This window comes from Leguminivora glycinivorella, chromosome 13 (genome assembly GCF_023078275.1).
Source record: "Leguminivora glycinivorella isolate SPB_JAAS2020 chromosome 13, LegGlyc_1.1, whole genome shotgun sequence".
Classification (NCBI taxonomy): Eukaryota; Metazoa; Arthropoda; class Insecta; order Lepidoptera; family Tortricidae; genus Leguminivora; species Leguminivora glycinivorella.
The window spans coordinates 7,711,681-7,734,090 of record NC_062983.1 but is presented as its reverse complement, the minus strand read 5'-3'; the positions used below and the strand labels follow the sequence as shown (position 1 = coordinate 7,734,090).

The 22,410-nt window shown below is 35.4% G+C and overlaps 2 protein-coding genes across 2 annotated transcripts in view; one reads left to right on the top strand and one right to left on the bottom strand.

The window, feature by feature from the left end:
- Window positions 1-10,431, bottom strand: part of LOC125232435 — a 34,502-nt gene extending 24,071 nt beyond the window's left edge. Inside the window, exons 1-2 of the mRNA XM_048138093.1 lie at window positions 10,153-10,431; window positions 8,537-8,806 (exon numbers count right to left, since the gene is read on the bottom strand). Coding sequence (XP_047994050.1) covers window positions 8,537-8,806; window positions 10,153-10,332 — 450 coding nt within the window. The 5' untranslated portion in view covers window positions 10,333-10,431. The remainder of the gene's footprint in view (window positions 1-8,536; window positions 8,807-10,152) is intronic.
- Window positions 10,432-12,440: 2,009 nt separating this feature from the next.
- The window catches only part of LOC125232592 (protein O-mannosyl-transferase 2), a 37,205-nt gene continuing 27,235 nt past the window's right edge, over window positions 12,441-22,410 (top strand). Inside the window, 7 exon segments of the mRNA XM_048138319.1 lie at window positions 12,441-12,561; window positions 12,727-12,807; window positions 13,040-13,124; window positions 17,360-17,464; window positions 18,126-18,234; window positions 19,060-19,148; window positions 20,540-20,728. Of these exon segments, the coding sequence (XP_047994276.1) occupies window positions 12,515-12,561; window positions 12,727-12,807; window positions 13,040-13,124; window positions 17,360-17,464; window positions 18,126-18,234; window positions 19,060-19,148; window positions 20,540-20,728 (705 nt within the window). The 5' untranslated portion in view covers window positions 12,441-12,514.

Genomic DNA, 22,410 nt, shown 5'->3' with positions numbered 1-22,410 from the left:
TATTAAAACTTTTACTGTCTACTGTTTTTTTTTCTGGATCGAAAGGGCTCGTGATTCATTGCATTGTAATACATAGAGATACTATATAGAATATGCATTAAAATCCTATTCAGGGTCACGTATCCACTTTATCGTTTTATTGATTTTGTTTCATCATGATCAGCTTTCTTTCTCGTAGATACTTTGTACCACACAAAGTAATCAACGATTAATTTTCTAAAATAGATAGCTGTTCATATACTATTTAAGAAGTGCTTACTCAATTGACCAGTATGTATATATTTTAGATAACACTTTTCTTTTAAAGTATTTTATCAACATCTTTTTTTTATTATTATTATCTCTTTATCTATCTTAAGATCTCTTAGGCTAGGCTATTTTATAATATAATTATTAAAGAAATTACAAAACCACTTTTTTTTTTTTTTGGCTGATTGGCGATTGACCATAGTCACACCCGATGGAAGGTGAAGATATAGTCGAAGATGGAGCTCACCGATTCAGTAATACTTAGCATATTCACTTTTATCTTAAAGAGACCGAGGTCGTATTTTTCTGGGAACATCTATGGTGGGAGTGCATTCCATTCCTTTGATAAAATATTATCTAAATTATTACCCAAATATTATCTCCTTCATTTACTTTCTTTGTGCTGTTAACCGAACAAATCAGCATGCCCATTTATAAGGCATCAAGTCATACTGAAATTGACCGGAGTAACAGGAGTAACAGTCGATTTTGTAAAAGCACATGTCACATATTGATTTAAACATATGTTTGGCTGATTCAATAAAATATATTTTAACAAGTTTGACCTTGTTGTTTGGTTCGTACAAATTCGACTTGTATCATCAATATTGTGATTTATTCCCTTTACTAAAATACTATTGTTTCAAACAGATAAACACGCAACAAGACGAGTTTGTTAGATTCACAAGGCAAATTTCTCTCAGTTGTACCCTTAACTTCACATCCGTCTATCAATCCATTTATATATAGAATCATGTTCCCTAACCTCTTAATAATTTTATTATTATTTTTATTATTATTTATTTGATACACTAGCAGCTCTTCGAGCTGATGCGTGTATATCACTGCACTTGTGTTTATTTTGCACTCTTCAAAGTTCTAATATAATTGTCCAGTCTATTTTTGAAACAGTTCACTGACGGCGCGCTAATAACAGTTTCTGGTAGAGAGTTCCACATATTAACTATGCGATTCGGCAGGAAGTGTTTCTTAGGGTTGCTAGCACATGGAGGTTTGATAAGCTTTTTAGAATGCCCTCTTAGTTTTGAGTTCTGGCTTAGTATATATAGGTCTTTCATATTATTCACATTGTAGTGTCCAGACAAGATTTTGTAAGTCTCAATGAGATCACCACGCTTTCTTCTATCCTCCAATGATGTAAGACCTAATTCCTGAAGCCGTTCGTTGTATGGCTTATCTTTCAGTGAAGCGACCATTTTAGTAGCTCTTCTCTGGACTTTTTCTAATAGTGTAATATCCTTTTTGAAGTAGGGAGACCATACCTGAAAAGCGTATTCAAGCAAAGGACGTAGGTATGTCTTGTAAATCCCAACAAAAAGATCCTTAGTGATCACATGGAATGCCTTTCGAATCATATACAGCATAGAATTTGCTTTCTTCGTTATATTGGTGATATGTGTGCCCCATTTCAGGTCATGCGAAACAGTGATGCCCAGGTCTCTTTGACTGGTAACAGCTTGCAGGGGAACAGAATCAATGTTGTAACCTAGTTTCGGGTTGGTTTTCCCAATGTGAAGAACTGTGCATTTGTCAGGATTTAGCGATATGAGCCAGTCTTTAGTCCACTGGACAATGCGGTCTAAGTCACTTTGGATAATGTTATTAGTTATAAGTGGATTACCCATAACTTTGGTATCGTCAGCAAATATTGATAGTTCTGATTGCACTACACTCTTTAGGTCTGTTATAAATATGCCGAACAGGATTGGTCCGAGCACTGAGCCCTGCGGGACACCACTATAGACATTGTGAGCACTAGATAAAGTTTCTCCTACTCTTACTTTAAATATCCTGTGAGATAAAAAGTCCGATATCCATTCAAGGAGTTGACCACGAATCCCAAAGTGCTCCAATTTAGTAATAAGCCTTCTAATAGGTACACGGTCGAATGCCTTCTCGTAGTCTAAGTATATAACGTCCGTAGGCTGACGATTGTCCCAGTCACGTGTCCACTTATCAAGGCATAGAAGAAGATTCGTTACGGTAGATCTCTTGGGTACGAAGCCATGCTGCTCATCGATTATTACATTCTCCTTATTGATAAAATGCCTCAACTCAGTGACTATAATTTTCTCCATGGTTTTGCAGACTATGCTTGTGAGGCTGATAGGACGGTAGTTAGCAGCAACAAACTTATCACCTTTCTTGTAAATAGGAGTTACATGGGCTTCCTTCCAGTCTCGCGGTAGTTTTCCATTCTTGAGGGATAAATTCATTATAAGAGTCAGCTCATCAACAAGCACGCTCCTGCACTTTTTAAGAAAAATTGAGGGCAAACTATCTGGGCCCATTGATGTAGAGTCACTGAATGTTACTAACGCTTTTGCCACATTCTCAGGCGTGAAGCATACTGACTCTATTGAATTCTCCACTCGCGGCAGCTGAACGTCTGGAATGCTGATGTGTGGTGGTTCACAAACAAAAGATCTCTCAAATTGATGAGCAAAAAGCTCAGCAACAGCTCTTTGATCATTGGTGACATTACCCTTCTCATCTCTCAGTGAAGGTGGCACGGACACCTCAGAGGAAAGCTGCTTACGAATGTAACTATAAAATGATTTCGGACCACAGTTGACTACTCCCCTTTCAAATTCAGCTCTTAATTTTCTGACCAATGTCACCAATTTATTATTTTCAGTTCTATAAGCTTTATATGATTTTTCACTGCCATTTAATGTATACTCTCTCCAAAGTTTTAATTTATTGTTAACCTTTTCTAGTACTTGCTTTGTAATCCATGGTTTGTTTATGTTTAACTTTTTGTTTTTAGCTGACAATGGTACACGAGTTTCGATTGCGGCGTGTGATTTTGACTTAAATTCCTTCCAAGCTTCTTCAACGTTAACCTGCCCGGTGTGGCATGAAGTATTCAATGAAATTGTTTTCATAATTTCCTGAAAATCCGCTTTATAAAAGTTTCTTCTTACTTGTTCTATACATGTATTTCTGTTCGATTTTAGCTCAATCTGTAATGTTGCTAGGAGTACTAAGTGGTCGCTTTTTCCTATATTGGGATAGTATTGAATTTTGGTACAGAGGTTTTCTTCGTTACACATAATTAAGTCAAGTATAGATTCTTCGCTATTTCGCTTTCTTGTTATTTCAGTCACTAGTTGGGTTAGATTACTGTTTAGATACATATCAAGAAAGTTAGCATGTATTGTATTGTACTTATCGGTATCTACATCAATCAGGGGCCACTTGAGATCCGGCAAGTTAAAATCACCCATTATTAACACGGGGTTGGGATCCATAGCAGCATGACTAATAGTTTCAAATAATAGACGATCAGCCTCTTCAAATGTGTAATGAGTTGGTCGATATATTCCCGCAATTGTAATTGTAAAAGTTTCGTACTTTAAGTTTAGCCACAATGCCTCAACCTGGGGGTGAGAGTTATACACCGGGTGTGGTATTACTTGTATAGGTCTGCCGTAGAGCGTATGAGATATGTATATAGCGACTCCTCCCCAGCCCGTTCCTTTAACTCTATCGTGTCTGTATAGTGAATATCCATTAATTTCCACCAAACTATCATGTATCGATGGCTTTAAGTGTGTTTCAGTAATAACAATACAAGTTGGTTTTAATCTATTAACTTCAATAATAAGCAAATCTCTTTTAGCCGTTAGGGATGCCAAGTTCGTGTATAAGAATGTGAGTGCATTGTAAGTAGTTAGGTACCTAGATAATTGACGTGAAGCATTGAAATCTGTGATTATTTAACATTTTACAATCACTACAGACAAAGCTGATTCAGCCGCTGATTGTTGTCCTTTTGTTCATTTTCTTGACCAGACGAAATAAGGTCACTAGTGAGATTTATTTTATAAATTTACAAACTTAGGTTACTAGTTCGCTTGGAAAATCTTATACAAATTTAATATGTATTCACGAAAGAGAGACCACATTTCAATATCCTCCCGTGAAATTACGCAAACAAGTTCAGCATTTTTGTTTCTTATTTTTTTTTCTATATTAGTTCAATAGAGGCTCACAGATCCATTAGTTTATTTGTTTTAACTGGACACCTGACTTGTATGAGATTCACCTACATGAATCTCTGCAGTATGTACCTATTACCCTAACTGATAACGAGTACCTTCAGTACCAATATATTTTTGTAATGATTTTCAACTGACGTAGATTGTCTTTGAAAATCTATCATAGATCAACTTAAATAGGCATGTCTTTCTCTTGAGGTCACCCATACTGACAAAGCCTTGTTGACGGTAAGCAGAGTTAGCAACTTTTTTTTTTCCGCGTTGTTTAAATGTATCAAGCGTTCGCTTAATTTTATTCAATTCAGCTGCACCACTACGTGTTTTTTTTATATACAATGCAATGTCAAACCAATGAACTGTCTTTATTTATTTATTTTTTTCACTCTTTTCACTCTGATTGACGTTAGCGGCATCTAGGTATATAAAGAGTGCTCTTTTCCAGCGCTCCCACCGAACTCCTACTGATGTAGGATCACCTTCGCTGTCAAATGCCTCCAACGACAATTAAGAAGCCATACTGGACTTTCTTGGGGCAACCTGTACCCAATCAATTTAATGATTCTAACTAACACAAGTCAAAATATATTATATTGAAAATATTTCAACTTATGCTATCTCAAAGTACTCAGTCATTGTACTTGAGTGTTTTACTGGGGTAGTTGTCTCAGACTCTCAGGCACTGGATGCCTTGGTATTTTTTTCTTTCATATGTGTAATTTATTTCGGTTTCAATTTAATGATATTTATTGACCGACGTCAATCTACTATTATGACAATTGAAGGCTCAGATAGCATTTATCATCTGATCTAAGCGTCATTTAAGCGCACGTTCAACCAGTATAACCGTAATTTACTTCGTGTTTAGGTTATTATCATTAAGCTCATTATTTGCAACAATTCAATGTTCAGTTTTTTTTTTTTTTTTAATTGCTGTTTAACTATGTTTACAACAATTTAATGACCAGATAAATATATCTGTCTTAACCAAGGTAAGTATGTTTTTTTTTTCATTTATTTTACATGACAATTAAATGTCCAGATTCAGTAATCTGCTGGTTCCACATATATCTATATTTATCCTCGTAAGGCTAAAGTCATGACAAATTAATGACCAGATACATTTAATCTGCTTTGAATGAGCCGTGCACACTGTACAGGTCAGATCATTGTTATTCTGTTACCAGTAGGTTTTTTTTTCCATGACAATTTAATGTCCAGATTCGGTAATCTGCTGTATTAAAGCTTAATAACCAGAATTTCTGTTATCCAATTCACACACATGACAATTAAATGTCCAGATTCTGTAATCTGCTGTTTCCAAATTTGCAATTTAATGCCTTATTTTCAGCCACAAATGGCATAAAATTTCATAGTATTTAGATGCCATTTAAATGGTCAATACTAAACAATACAATTGAATGTACAGAGTGCACCTCCATGTGCTGTTTCCAAATTCGCAATTTAATGCCTTATTTTCAGCCACAAATGGCATAAAATTTCATAGTATTTAGGTGCCAATTAAATGTTCGATACAATTGAATGTACAGAGTTGCATATCCGTTTAATGCCTCTTTTTTTCTGCCGACTTTACTGACAAAGTAATTTAATACTTAGATGGAAACTGCTTATCATAAGTGCTTCAAAAATGTATTTTTTTTTGTTCTATACCGTGTTTTTTTTTTCGTTAAATTTGACACGTCGTTAGGTTCATTATCAAGAACCATCCTGTATATCACTTTTAGGTAAAAATGCAATAAAAATGTTCATCCTTTTCATACATAATAAATTAATTTATTATTGTGAGAGACCCTTAAGATTAACATTCAAGTTAGAGTCAAGTGATTGACGACATATGTCAAAACAAATAACATTAGGAATTGTTGTATTCAGCACTTTTTTGTTTTAACTCGATAACCGCAAGAATTACGACGCTAGTTTCATAGATAAATTAATTGTATTTGATGTAATGAATCTCTTTTTTTTTTTAAGTTAACGTAGTCCAATAACAACAGGGTGTATATTTCTTTATTTATTATAAGTAGGTATATTTAGCACTTAATGTGAACCCATCTAGTTTTCTGGTTTTTAAGTAATTAAATACTCAGATAAAACTGCTCGAAATCGGCGTTAGGAATGTTTACGTAAGTCAATCCGCGACAAGAGTATTAGTCACGATTTTATGGCATGTTCAATCAATTCAAAAGATTCACGTTCAAGTGATAATCTATCTCTAAATAAGTGTTACTTTCCCGACATATGCATAGATCCTTTCATTTGCAGCTGTAGTTCAAATAACCACTTAATGAAGTCGTGACTTACGTTACTTTTACGTAAATTCACCCCTGTAAGGAAGTATACTTAGGTAAGTATTTATCTAGTTTGTTTTGGTTTTCACCTTACTCTCAAACATCGACTAATGCTACCATAGGACATTTAAGTGTGATGGTTGTACAACATTTTATTATTCAAGTAAATGCCTTATTTAGGTAAATAGCTTAACCATTCATAAATTTAGCAACATCACATAATTTTGTGTATTAAACCAACCAGCAGGTAGATGGTAACTTCACTAATTAAAAATAAATATCATTTCTTTTGGTTGGACGGAAATTATTGTAATGATTCCGGGCTGTGATTTATGTAAATAATAAATCAATTTTATAAACCCACTACACATAAACTCAAATAACATTTTGGTACCTAAAAACATTTGGCAATCTAGGTAGGTAACCAAACCGTTTACTAGGTAGGTAGGAGCCACACACCGACACCTGTATAGGCATGACAATCTAGGAAGGCTGGCCGTATGTTGTCAATTGCCTCAAACATTTTATTAATTGCATCGTTCGGTTACCTGCTTAAGGTTTATATTCGCACGGTTGAAAGAAATAACATTTCATTTATTTTTATTTGGTTTTGACTTAATTCTTGAAAAACTGCCGTTATAATCATTTCGCTTTGTAGTATTTAATGAACACTTTCATTTAGCTTCATTACGTTCCAAAACTACTAAGAATGCCAGTAATTTAAAACGGCAGGTAACCAAACCTGTTTACAAAAAGATAACGGTGCATCATGGCGCATCGTTACTCGATTTTATAGGTTATGTTACTTATGTTTCTATCCCATCTTTTCCGAATACTAGATTCACGTGGTAAGTACTTGCTTTTATCCTCGTCGCCACTTGTAATGTCACGCTATTACACTATATACATCGGGTTGGCTCGCCAATACACACCGCACGTCCGTGCTCCATCGCACTCGGACACCGACTGCCATATGTACTCGAGACACCTATACACTACACATCCCCTGGTATGTATCAGCATTCAATTTTTAACCCCCAACGCTAAAAAAACGACGGGGTGTTATAAGTTTGACATGTTTGTCTGTGTATGTGTCTGTCTTATTAAATTAAAACGGGACTTAATCGCGTAAAACTTACGTTGAAGGTGGCGGGGCAACTAAGGTCAACAAAGGATGTTATTCCATATCAGACGCCAGGCGTTTATAAGATTGACTGTAGCTGTGGTAGTTCTTATATTGGAGAAACCAAACGCACCATAGCGGAAAGGGTCAAAGAACATATCGCGGCGGTCAAAAAACGACAAATAAATAAGTCTGCGGTTGCCGAGCATTTGCTAGAGTCAGGACCGAACCACTGGATTGAACTGCATAATCCCAAAGTCCTTTCAACTGAACGTCTTTACTATAGCAGGAAAGTACGTGAAGCGATTGAAATCAGGAAACATCGTAATTTCAATCAAAATGAAGGGCAAGGGATTTCATCTTCGTGGAATCCAGTGATTAGCAAGTGTAAACGTGAGAAAACTTCCCGTCTCATACCATCGGATGTCGTGAGTGTTGTATGTAGGCAGAGTGGCAACCCTAGCGTAAAAGTGACTGATGACAATCAAGTGCGGGTAGTTCGAAAAACTCGTACAGCTAGAAGATGTTGATACAACTCCCAGCCAGTCCCAGATTAAGTCCCGTTTTAATTTAATAATATGAGTGAAGATCGTGTTAGTTTAAATCAATATATGTGTCTGTCTGTCTGTCTGTCTGTTTGTCTGTCTGTCTGTGTGTGTGTCTGTCTGTGGCATCGTAGCTCCCGAACGGATGAACTGATTTCGATTTAGTTTTTTTGTTTGAAAGCCATGTTTTATGAAAATCGGTCCACTATGTCATGCTCGGGGGTTTCTTCAAAATTTTAATTTTGTGGTTAGGATATTAACAAAGTTCTATATTATCGTATAACTCACCTCAGTATTAGGCTGTTGTACTTCATTATACAGCTTTACAGGCCCCTCATAAGCTGTCAAAGATTCCGTTGTACGGTCTTCGCCGCTAACTTCAGTGCCCGCATCTTGCGTGGTATCTTCCTCCTGCGCACACTCATGTCCTTGCTGGAGAACCAGTACATTGTCCTCGTTCTGTACTAGTTCACCTCTACAACGCAATATCTTGACGGAATCCACATTGTGGATGTCGCTGACTTTCAACCGTGCACAGACCTTGTAGGTGTTATCATTCTATAAAAAAAATCAATTTGGTATGGGTCGTTGACAGATTAAGCATTAGGTATAGTAAACAGGTGCTGGTATAGAGCACTATATTCAAACAAGTATGAAAATAACATGAATTTATTTTTATAACTTATCAATTATTCAATTAATGATCTGTATAGTTATTGTTTGATCACAGGCATGCAACTTTGAATGGACATTTGGATATCCAATAGACAGTATTGGATTAGGATATAAAAATGTCATAATTCTACATTGATTTCTGTTAAGGGAATATTAATAATTGCTCTAATTATTAAAGATCGTTATCAAGGTGCACTTTTCGTGGCAGATGGTACGGTTGGCAAAAAAAAACAAATACATTTAAATATTAACTTTGTTCTTAACTACAAAATAAATACTTAGATTACTTACCTTCTTAGGATTACACCTCTACGGTACAAAGCCTTTTCCGACCAAATATATATTTTTAGAAAAATTTACGTCAAATGACATTAATTATGTATGTCATAAAAATACATTACGCGAAGTGTATATTATTTTAATCCAAATAATCAAATGCACTCTAAATACGATTAATTATCTAGAATTGTTATTCAAGTAGTTTAAGTCAAAAGCAGTGCACGGACGAGTGTAATAAAGTGCACGAATAATCCCAGTATGGATATGACACACTACCTAGATTTTATAACAACCTTCCTGTAACTTCTGTCAACGTAGAAAGGTCATTTAGTTATTTAAAATGGATTTTTTCTAATTGACGTGAACTTCTGACAGCCAAATCTATTGAACAAATTTTAGTTATTTATTCAATGTAATTTGGATAAGTAATTATAAATGTGTATATATTTCATAATTTGTTAAATATATGTAATGTTTTAAATACTTGTGTATTTGTTTTTTTGGCAACCATACTCTGCCACCAATACAGCACGCTGATAACGATCTTTACTAATTATATAAACTGATTACATTATATATGATAGATTTCTTACACTAAACAAAATAGGGACCAAGTCTACTGATTCCTGCCTCTGCCACCAGTGAACTTAATCACTTTCTCTTAGCAAGTATATATCTATTTAAGTTTCTCCATATGCTGCAATATACTTGTCTCAGACAGTTAAAATCCCATTTAACAACTATTTTATCAAAACTATTACAATAATTTCATCAAGCAAAATCAAGGCATAAGTTAATCGCCCACTTAATTAATTCACACATCAAGGATGTTTGCAAAACATTCAGCTGATAAGGCTATTTATTACTCTGACCTCTGATCTTTAACAACATAAGTACCATTCGTGATTCTAACATGTACAAAGAAAACCAATTTAAATGAGGCTACGTACCGTCTTCTCCGCTTCTAAAAGTACCCCTTCTTCATAAGTATAAAGCTGATTGGGTAGACTATTCAACGAGTCTATGAAGCCATTCAAAACTTGGTCCGTTTTCTCAATGCTTAGCTCACCTACGCACAAGTTAATTAAAATGCACTTTATAAAAAAAACTGCACAGTAAGTGCGACGCATGATGCAAGCTTAACAAACGTGCATTGCGATTTACGCGAACGATGAATCTGATGTGAAATGCGTGATTCAGATGATTATAATAATATTTTGCGTTTTTATTGACAGTTGACACCACTCAACTGACTGACAATTCATGACAGGATAGGATAGGATGACCACTCCGTTCCGTTACACGAATATTCGATTAATGAACGCATCAACGCAGTGAAGGCAAAAATAGAGAAATGACTGGTGCTACGACTTTGTCATTAGAAAACCGTGACAATTTCAAAAAAGGTAGATACAGCGTCTGTAGGGTTGTTTCAGTATGACTCTCCTCGTCTTGATCTCAGGAAGCGTTTTTGGGCTTGGCCGACACCAGTAGATCAAGCCATGATCAAGCAACATTGATTCCACAATATTGGAACGCTCATCAACCCACTGTCCATGAAGAATAGAGATAAAGGAGCAACCTCTTTTTGTATCAGAAGTGTACATATAAAAGAAAAGATAGGTGTCGCTGCAATCGCAGGTACATAAGGGTTTGACAATCTCTTCGCCTTCTCGGTAGTAACCCCGCCTACGGAGCAAGAGGTCCCGGGTTCAAATCCTGGTGAGAGCTTTTTTTTTTCTTCAGATATTTTTTTGTGAGTTATTTAGTTTTTTTTTATATCAAAAAATATTTTGTTACAACTTTTCGAAATTTCATTTGGAAAATTTACATCATTACCTAAGATGGGGCAAACAATGTAAAAAGCTATCATGCATATATATTTGTAAAAATAAAACAATAACTAAACACAATTAAAATACACAAAAAGAAAATTTATAAAACAAAGGATTTATTTTAAAGATCGCTGTCAGGATCGAACCTGAGAACATCTGCATACCAGGGATGTAACGGATGTGGTTTTAACGGAACCGGAAGCGGAAGCGGAAGTTTTGAATTTAGTTTAACGGAAGCAGAAGCGGAACCGGAACCAGAAGCGGAAGTTATAGATGTTAAAAACGAAATGAAAAAATACCACATAGGTATAACATAAACCAAAACTACTTAAATTACCTAGAACTTTTAGGTGTTTACTGTTCAGTCTGTAATTAGCAGTTTGTAATCAGCCTTTAGGCCCACTTAGGTTTTAAAAACGAAAAGAAAAGTTACCTGATATTTTATCTTAAGTATATCATTCATTACAATCCAAAAATTTAAATCACCTTGAACTTTAAGATGTTTAGTTGTTTAGGTAATCACTAAAAATCACATAAGAATCCTTTTAAACCTTTATTATGCCGTAAAAGGTTTTAGAAACGAAAAGAAAACTTACTCGTAGGTAGTATATATAATACAATCCAAAACTAACCAGTAAAAATTATATGTGTACGTAATTGTTAGTACACAATTAAAATTTTAAATTAAATGGAGTGATTATAAAAGAAGTAAACTGTATTTAATAAACAAAAGCTTAGCAGCTTTATCTCCCGGCAGTTTGCTTCTAAGGGGATCGTAGATAAGCCCTGCACCACTGAATAGTTGTTCACTCGCTACTAACTAGGTGGACAGGACAAATATTGGCGCGCAATGGAATGAAGCGATTGATGTTTAGTATCGCAGCACGTGGCAAGCGCAGAGATGAGCGAATGACAGGTATAGACCTGTTGGTCTTTGATGTACGCCGCTCATGTCCCACCGTCGCGCTAGGTTCCGACATCCGCTATAACTTCCGTTTGAAAAATAACAGAACCGGAACAGAAGCGGATGTGTAAAACAAAACGGAAGTTCCGCAGAAACGGAAGCGGAAGCAGAGCTCCGTTACATCCCTGCTGCATACGAAGCCAGCGCACTACCACGGGACTACGTCTTGACTTGTTCAGTCCGACGAAATCAGCCTACTTAAAACAACGTCTAATGTCATGTCACGACGCCGAGCATTGAGAGAGACATGCGCCCCCAGCGGAGAGATTTGTAACTGCAATTAAAAGGCCTCAGTCAGCCGGTCATTTTTGCGACTGACAGATTTTCCTCCTTACCTCTATTCTCCAAGCTACTGTCACATACATTGTATGTCAATGCTGTCAATGTCATTGGCCTGAATGAGAACAGTGACGTTTCACATGATACCGTTATGAATGTGTAATAAAAATTATGTTTTTAATATTTTAAAATTGTAATATATGTATTAAAGTAATTAAAAGCCGCAGCCTAAGAATGTCTGATAAAGTAAAAAGTAGCGCTAACAAATCGTCTACAAAACTGTAAGTTTCAAGTAGTAATAAATCTTGCATATTATTTACAAACTTTCGAGAAGTTTTATTTTTACAAGACTTGTGTTTTAGTACTTTCTCTTTTAACCAAAGTTTTGAGAAGATGATAGTAAGAAAGTGCTTAAAATACAAGTATGGCAATGGTTATTTTTTTAGATGGTGGATAACATTTGGAGTGCTGTGTGGTGCCACATTTGTGACCAGGTTCTACAAAGTGTTGGAACCAGATCATGTATGGTATGTACTAAATAACTTTACTACTTAGGCTTTACTTTTAATTACTTACAAAAAATAATGAGAATGTTATCAGAATATTCCAAAAAAAACTTCACAGGACTTTCAGAAAGTTTTTATTTGATATTTTCCTTTAGAAATGTACTTAATAATCCTTACAAGACTAAACTAAAATAATTAAAAATACTATCCATTATTCTAGAATTTACTTCTTAATGTGTATCATTTTTTTCAGTTGGGATGAAACCCATTTTGGCAAAATGGGCAGTTGGTATATTAACAGGACATTCTTCTTTGATGTACATCCACCCCTTGGCAAGGTATCTAAATTTAATTGAACAGAAATATTTATTAGGTAACACATCCAGTGTGCCACACAGCCTGTGTAGTGACGGGTTAAGAATTTCACCACCCCCTTTCTTCCTGTGGGTGTCGTAGAAGGCGACTATGGGATATGGGTTAAATTGTGGCGTAGGCGAGAGGCTGGCAACCTGTCACTGCAATGTCACAGTTTCGTTTTCTTTCAACCCCTTATTTGCCAAGAGTGGCACTGAAACCTGAGTAGTTTCATGTGCTCTGCCTACCCCTTCGTGGGACACGGGCGTGATTGTATGTATGTGTATGTATATACATCCAGTGTTATCATAAGTGTAGCCAAAAACATGTAAAATCTCACATGTAAAAAACAGTAACTACAAGCGCGGATCCAGCTTCGTGCCCAGGGGACCCCCCCCTGGGTCACGTGCTAATCTTATTTGTTTTGACATGTGCCGTCAAACACTTGACAATGACTCTGGAACAAATTAATTCATGTATTATGTATGGATTTTTTTTTCGAATTTAACAAAAAGCAATATACAGGGTGGTTCCTGATGATGAACCCTAACTGCGCGCCGAATTTAACTGAAAAACATGGTGTAGATAAAAATTAACAGACATGTTTATATAGGTGTCCTGCCGTTTCGCCAAAAAACGTTTCGTCAAATTTCATTTCCCAATAATCATTTCGCAATAGTTTCATTTCCCAAAGTATTGTTTGGCAAAGGTATGTTTCGCAATGATTTTGTTTGGTCAAATTATCATTTCGCACAATTTTACTTAGTCAAATTTTATTTAGTCAAAACTTTATTTCGCAAACGTTTTTAATGGCAAAACTTATATCCCAAAAACATGTTTGGTCAAAATTTCACATCGCAAATTTCGAAAATATTTAGGCATTTGCATTTTCATTTCTACGGGATTAATTTAATTTACCAAAGATTTTTTGCCAAATTTAACTTAAAATTGTCAAATGATAATTTTATACTACGTCGGTGGCAAACAAGTATACGGTCCGCCTGATGTAAAGCGGTCACCGTAACCTATGGACGCCTGCAACTCAAACAGTGTCACATGCGCGTTGCCACCCCATTAGAAACTTATAATAACTAATAATTTACTAATAACTTATAATTTCAGTTTTATTCCCAAGGCTTCAGTTGGACACGAAAAGTTTGCTCAACTTTATTTTTGTCAAACTAATATTACTGGACAAAATTATTTTGTCAACTATTTTTCTCTCAAAAAATGTTTCTACAAATTACACTATGCAAAACCACGTTTGACAATAAATATTACAAGGCATAAATGTAATGTAATAATTTTATTAGTATTGTAACAGAAAACTCGTGTGTGACAGGGTCAGTTTAGGTGCGACGACGAGCGAAGCGAGGAGGAGCGTGTTAGGTTGACAGTGAGCAAATGGCGTTTTAAAGTAATTAAAAATTAATAGAACATAATGGTCTTGAAAACATAAGGTTCCTTATTAATAGAATGTATCCGGACATGTAAGTGAAATTGTCATCCTTGACATTTGCAGCAGGAGGAAAAAAAGTAGGTAAGACATACACATTATTTCACACAAATCTTGGACACATAGTATAAAATCAACAAACAAATTTCCAGTGCACCATTTAATTACAATATATTGGGAAATGGAAATTTTGCCTAACAATACCTTTGACTAAATAATATTTGGTAAAATGAAATTTGACCAAGTAAATATTTTGGGAAACAAATACTTGCCAAAAAAAGTTTTGCTAAATGTCAATTTGCGATAAGTTGTTTTGCCAAACGTTTCAATTCAATTCAATTCAAAATATCTTTATTCATGTAGGCCTAGTTACAAGCTCTTATGAATAGTTCATTACATATATATTATGATCTTAATCTAACCTAATTATCAGAGCAATTTATTGTTGTAAATTATTGTTCATAATAATATTGAGTCTATAATATACAATTTCATATAAAAATAATCGTTAAACAAAAAATATATAATTAGGTATATGTATATATAAAAATACATGTCTAGAATATTTCTAGGAAAAATCCAATGTCCAAAAAAATACAATATTAATATCATCAACAATAATAATAATAATAAACGTAAAAATAAGAAACCATTTCGAATAACAATTAATCCCACGTTGTTTTATCATTCATGTAGTCTTGTGTTGTATAATAAGCTTTGGAAATGAGTACACGCTTTACATGATTCTTAAATTTATTAATTGACAAGTCAGTAATATGATTCGGAAGTTTATTATAAAATCGAACACAATTACCCATGAATGATTTTTTAATTTTACAGAGCCGTGTGAAGGGCACCGCGAGTTTATGTTTATTTCTAGTATTTATATTATGTACATCACAGTTTTTCTTAAAATTACAAATGTTTTTATGTACATACATAATATTCTCATAAATATATTGACAATGCACTGTCATTATATTAATGTCCTTAAATTTATCTCTAAGTGAGTCTCTATGGTTCATTTTATATATTGCTCGAATAGCCCTCTTCTGCAGAATAAATATGGTATTTATCTCTGAAGCACTGCCCCAAAGTAAAATACCATATGACATAATGCTGTGAAAGTAACTAAAATAAACTAATCGAGCTGTTTTCACGTCTGTTAACTGACGGATCTTGCTCACTGCAAAAGCTGCAGAACTAAGTCTATTCGAGAGGTTAACAATATGGGGACCCCACTGAAGTTTAGAATCTAAAGTTATACCAAGAAAAACTGTACTATCTACCAGTTCTAATTCCTCATCCTTCACAACGACACTTGTTTGCTCATTCCTTACGTTACTATTAGTGACAAACTTAATACATTTAGTCTTTTTTTCATTTAATAATAAATTATTAGCATTGAACCAGTTCACTACTTTAGAGATAGCATTGTTTACATCACTGTGAGCTTGTTGCTGTCGTTTGAGTTTGAAAATAAGTGAGGTGTCGTCTGCAAACAATACTATATCATGGTGGGTCTTTACAAGGAATGGCAAGTCATTTATGTAGATAAGGAACAGGAAAGGCCCCAATATTGATCCCTGTGGTACACCCATAGAGACCAATGACCCAGTTGATCTCTGTCCATTGACATCTACCCTTTGTATTCTACCATTTAAGTAGGACTTGAGTAAATCTAGTGCTGATCCTCTGACTCCATAATAATGTAGTTTCCTGATCAATGTTTCATGACAAACACAGTCGAAGGCCTTAGATAAATCACAAAAGATACCTAAAGCATCTTGTGACTCCTCCCAGGCATCGAAAATATGCTTAATTAGCTCAACACCAGCATCGGTTGTCGAGCGACCCCGTGTGAAGCCAAATTGCTTATTATGCATTAAATTATTAACGTTAAAATGTCGTACTAATTGAGAAAGAACTAATTTTTCAAATATTTTACTGAAAGTTGGCAGCACAGATATTGGTCTAAAGTTAGTGGGGTCAGAGTGGCTGCCGGATTTAAATAAAGGAGTTATTTTGCTATGTTTCATTAGATCAGGAAACTCGCCGCAGTCAACACTGTTGTTGAATATAACTGCTAAGTCAGGCGCTACAACCTCAACTAAGGATTTTACGGCATGGACGGAGACCCCCCAGAGGTCACTAGTTTTTTTGACATTAATTGATTTAAATGCCTTTACTATATCTGAGGTACAAGGTTTATTTGGGAAATGATAATTTGGGAATAATAGTTTGGGATGTGAAACTTTGGGAAACGTTTTTTGGCGAATCGTCAGTAAACCGTTTATATAAGAAACAGCAGTTAACAAAACATTTAAAAACATTATGTTACTCTTAGGAACTGTAAACTGTATCCTGATTTGGTCAAATTCTAATTCATAAATTTATGTATAGTGTAATAATTTTTTTTTTTTACATGTTTATCTTTATTAAATAAATATATAATTAAATTAAAAAAAAAATTAAGATTAAATTATAAATTAAATTAAATTTTTTATATTTATTTATTTATATTTATTGGTAAACATGATTACATGACTTTACGGCTAACCATTGCGTCACGTATCTTAGGCTGACATAACAAGAAAAACAAGTAGACATATACATTTACAATAATAGGCATACACCTAACAGACATTTTATATGGGAAGAGTTGAAACACCAAGAGTTTTAGCTTTATATTTTAGATACTCAGTGCTTTGGTTTTTACTGTCACACTGTGTAACGTATTTGAAAAAAAAAAAAATATTTCAGATGCTCATTGCCTTGTCAGGCAAGCTGACAGGATATGATGGCACCTTTCCATTTGACAAGCCCGGGGACAAGTATGATGGCGCCAAATATGAAGGCATGAGAATTGTAAGTTGATATTTTTTTTATGTAAACATCTGAGGTCATGTCAAACATCGAATTATTTTTTTGTAAAAGTCTTACTTTCTGACTATTCATACTGTTGATTAACACGTTTACGGATGGCTAGATTGGCTAGTGACGTCATCTGTCATAGACCAAAGGAAACAAATGACTACGCGTATGCTATAGCATACATGTCCACGAATGTGTTAAGATCAAAAACATTCTGAAAGATCATGATCATCCTCCTTGCGTTATCCCGGCATTTGCCACGGCTCATGGGAGCCTGGGGTCCACTCTGACCACTAAATTCCAAGATTTGGCGTAGGCACTAGTTTTACGAAAGCGACTGCCCTTCCAACCCGAAGGGTAACTAGGCCTTATTGGAATTAGTCAGGTTTCCTCACAATGTTTTCCTTCACCGAAAAGCGACTGGCAAATATCAAATGACATTTCGCACATAAGTTCCGAAAAACTCATTGGTACGAGACGGGGTTCGAACCCCGGATCGGAAGTCGCACGCTCTTACTGCTAGGCCACCAGCGCCTATGAAAGATAAAATAGACTAATTTCTAATACTTTCAGTGCAGTGACAGTCAGACTGGATGCCTACTGATGAATTTTATTGAATTGACATAGCATCAAAGGTACTAAATTTTTTTTTCAGTTCTGTACAACATTGGGAGCCCTTGTTATTCCTTTGACATTTTTATCCTTATGGGAGATGACGAAATCTTTGGACTCCACTTTTATAGGAACAATGCTGTTATTGTGTGGTAAGAGTTAAGAAATTTTTCAGTACAGATGGTGTTTTTTTTACGCACTAGTGCGAGAAGTGGTTCATTATATGTCAGGTCGAAACTTCGGAGGTCCATCTGTACTGAAAAACGTCGTTCGATACACGTGCGAAAAGGAAATTCGTAACTCGTGTCGATTTAAAACACTCCCTTCGGTCGTGTTTTAATTTATCGCCACTCGTTTCGAACTTCCTTTTTTTCGCACTTGTATCGAAATGTACTATTTACATGCATTATTCAAGTTATTTATACTTTTTGAATAAGTTCACAAGTTGTAATTAAGTTACAAATTGTTGGCAAGAGCTGCTTCCTTAATATAAACATTCAAACTCAAACTTATGAAATGAAATGAAATGATTTATTGTCAGACCACAGGTAAAAATATAAAAGGTGTCAAAAATAATAATCGTATCTTTGACGCAGTCTACCATCTCTGGTGTACAATATTTTGGGTAATGCAAAGCATGCAATAAAAACTATTAACAATATTTACACAGTCACAAAAAGCTTAAGCATATAAAAATAACATCTATCTATCTATCTATAGCAGCCTTTAAAGCGTCCGTCTTTGGACATAGGCCTCCTCTTCATTCCTCCACGCTTGTCGGTCCATTACCATCCGCATCCAGTTAGCGCCAGCTAGTTGGCTGTTAATTCTCTTATGCAATACAATACAATACAAATACTCTTTATTGCACACCTTGATAAAATAAAACAATACAAAACAAGGAAGCAACACGAACAAAGGTAAACAGCGGGCGGTCTAATACATATTTTTAACAAACCTAATGTGTTTAATTTCAGATGTTGGCTTCCTTACTCTAAACCGGTATATTTTATTGGACCCAATATTGCTGTTTTTTATGAGCTGCTCTATTTATGGTGCTATGAAGGTAAATAAATTATTTACAGAAAATAATCTCTCTTGATTTAGTATGTTTAAGTCTAAAGGATAAGGATTAATTTTCGCGTTAATTGCAATGGTCCCATAATAAAAGTTGTTGTTGACCTCAAAAACCACTAAGGTCCATTAGGGTAATTTCGAAAGTCGCATAAAAATCACCAATATCACCATTATTTTCAATATTACCCGAGCGTTTCTGTCATTCGGAATTACTCTAATGCATCTTACCTATGCAAAGTAGGGTTGGTCCTTTTTATTTGACCTAGTAGAAAGGTCCTTATACAGATGTAGTGCAAAAAGACTTGCCTTCGCATTGTTACGGAAACATACGAACGTGTCATGCTATTTCAGTCAGTGTCAGTACAAGATGTACTGACATTGACTGAACTATCATGACAAATATTATTAAATTAAAACGGGACTTAATCGCGTAAAACTCACGTTTATATGTAACCCGACGTTTCGGACGTGACATTACGTCCGTGGTCACGGGTAGACTGGCTGGGAGTCGTATCAACATCTTCTAATAGCTGTACGAGTTTTTCGAACTACCCGCACTTGATTGTCATTACCATTAGTCACTTTTACGCTACGGTTGCCACTCTGCCTACATACAACACTCACGACATCCGATTGTATGTGACCGAAAGTTTTCTCACGTTTGCACTTGCTAATCACCGGATTCCACGAAGATGAAATCCCTTGCCCTTCATTTTGATTGAAATAGAATAGAATAAACATTTATTCGTGAACACAGACAAGACAAAGAACACATAATAACAACAAGACAGAAAGTAATGAAGTGCCACGAAATGGCCTCATCTCAGCGTAAATTACGATGTTTCCTGATTTCAACCGCTTTACGTACCTACTTAATAATATTAGTGTTTTAATAATATGAGTGAAGATCGTGTTAGTTTAAATCAATATATAGCATGACAAATACGAACGTACTGTACTTCAAGCTCAATAAGAATGTTTTCGTCTAAATCAAATCATATTCGTCCTTATTGTAGATTGAGCCATAGAATAAATATAAGAAGATCATACCATCCCATACATTAAAATGCGACCACCAAAGAACGCGCATACACTACACCACACATATATGGCGCCACAAAAATGCCTTGTTGCCATCGATTATTTGTAGATTGGCGTTAAGTGTCACTTTTGAGCCATAAATCTATGTCAACAGTGACACTTAACGCCATCTACGAGTATAATCGAAAGCTACAAGACATTTTTTATGTGGCGCCATCTATGTGTGGTGTAGTGTATGCGCGTTCCTAGGCGGTCGCATTTTTATGTATGGGATGGTATGATCTTATATTTAATCTATGATTGAGCATACATGAACTTGAAGTGTTTTTCATTTCTCAGGTCCGCACGCTAACCACCGAAGGTCACGCGCCCTTCTCCCCAACCCTGATCACCTGGCAACTGTTCCTCGGTGCGTCACTGGCCTGTACCATGTCGGTCAAGTTTGTGGGACTGTTCGTCGTACTGTTTGTGGGGCTGCGGACTGTTGCTGACTTGTGGGACGTTCTTGGAGATCTTACTAAACCTGTGGTAATGTTATTCATTCCTATAATGCTTATGATTAGAGATGGGCCGAATATGGACTTTGCCGAATACGAATATTCGGTGCGCTATATTTTTAAAGCTGATGTAGAGTTTAAAACTTTTTTTTTTTATTCTATGTATATTAAAAATCTTACATTTATTCATACACCAGAGTGCCATGAAACCCTGTCAGGTTTGTGTTGACACTCGATTCGTGGATACATTTTTAAACGAATGGTAATGAAAACATAATGTTACTCTAGTGTTACTACGGTGCCTACTGTTCTTATCAATAGATGGATACTTCAAATTTAGTTTTTTCTTGACATATATTTTTGTTATAAATACAAAATGTTATTGATATTTTTAAGCATACATTTAGATCTATTTTTGTAGTTCCTTGTAATGCTGAAATATAATGCATTATCCGATGAATTACGAAACAACTTACGTTATTTAACACTTTGTTTTATTCGGTAATGTAACCGAACTATTCGGCCGAATACGAACATTGACAAAGTTGCCGAATATGCCGAATACCGAATATTTACCGAATATTCGGCCCATCTCTACTTTGGATCAATAACTGTTGGAGGAGTCGCCGTTGCCGGATACGGCGAGGGGGACTACCGAGTGTAACAAAAATGGTGGTGATCCGTTTAAGGGCGTACTCAGTATCGTATTCTTATCAGGAAAAAGTAGAAGAAAATTTTTTTTTCGCTAAAAAAATTTCACTTTTGTATGAGCCGGGCCGCGCGAATCAGTCGAATCTCCATACAAAGATAAAAAATTTTTTTGCGAAAAAAAATTTTTATCCTACTTTTTCCTGATGAGAATACGATACTGACTACGCCCTTAAACGGATCACCACCATTTTTGTTACACCCTGTATATTAGTTCATAAACTTCCCAAACCTGATTTAAAAATCTATGTCATTATTAAAGCTTCCTAGATTTGACAAGAATCGGTTGAGGAATGAAATCTACAAAGTACTGAAAATATTTTCACTCGAGCTGTTTTGTTAGTAATGCAGCCTAATTAAAAAAAATGAAAAAAAAAATTGTTCTAGGCTTTTATGCTAGGGCGATCCTGCTCTGTAGTCATGAGGGGGGTTACATGGTCAAATTCTAGTTAATTTGCTTTTCACACGGCGAAGGATTCTCTCCAGTTTCTCCATACAACATATTTAATGCGGGCCCAGGGCCGTAGCTAGAGCACTCTACCTGTAATTACAGCTGATACCCTAACTTGAATTTATTTCTGGCTACGTCCCTGTGCTTGAATACTTTGAATATCTTGGCTTATGGTTGAGAAAGGTGTTAGATTTGATAGAACATAATATTTTTATCCACAGACCAACCCCTATAGACATCTATTACAAGACGACTCGCGGTCGCCAGCCTTCCTAGTATTTGCACTGATATAAGCGCGGGCGCTTGCCGTGCCCGATCAGTATCGACCAAGTAATAGGGTGGAGCGAAAAAACACTTTTCTGGAATTAGCAAACCTAATAGTTATCAATCAATGCCCCTTAGTCTATGAAGCCTTTGTGCAAATTTTCGGCTTTTTAAATCAACATCTTCTGCCTCCGCATTAGGGTTGAAATTTTGAAAATCTCATACAAACCTAAAAATTCAACTTTCAGATAAAAAAAAATTCGGCAGTATTATGTTTAGTATATGTTAAT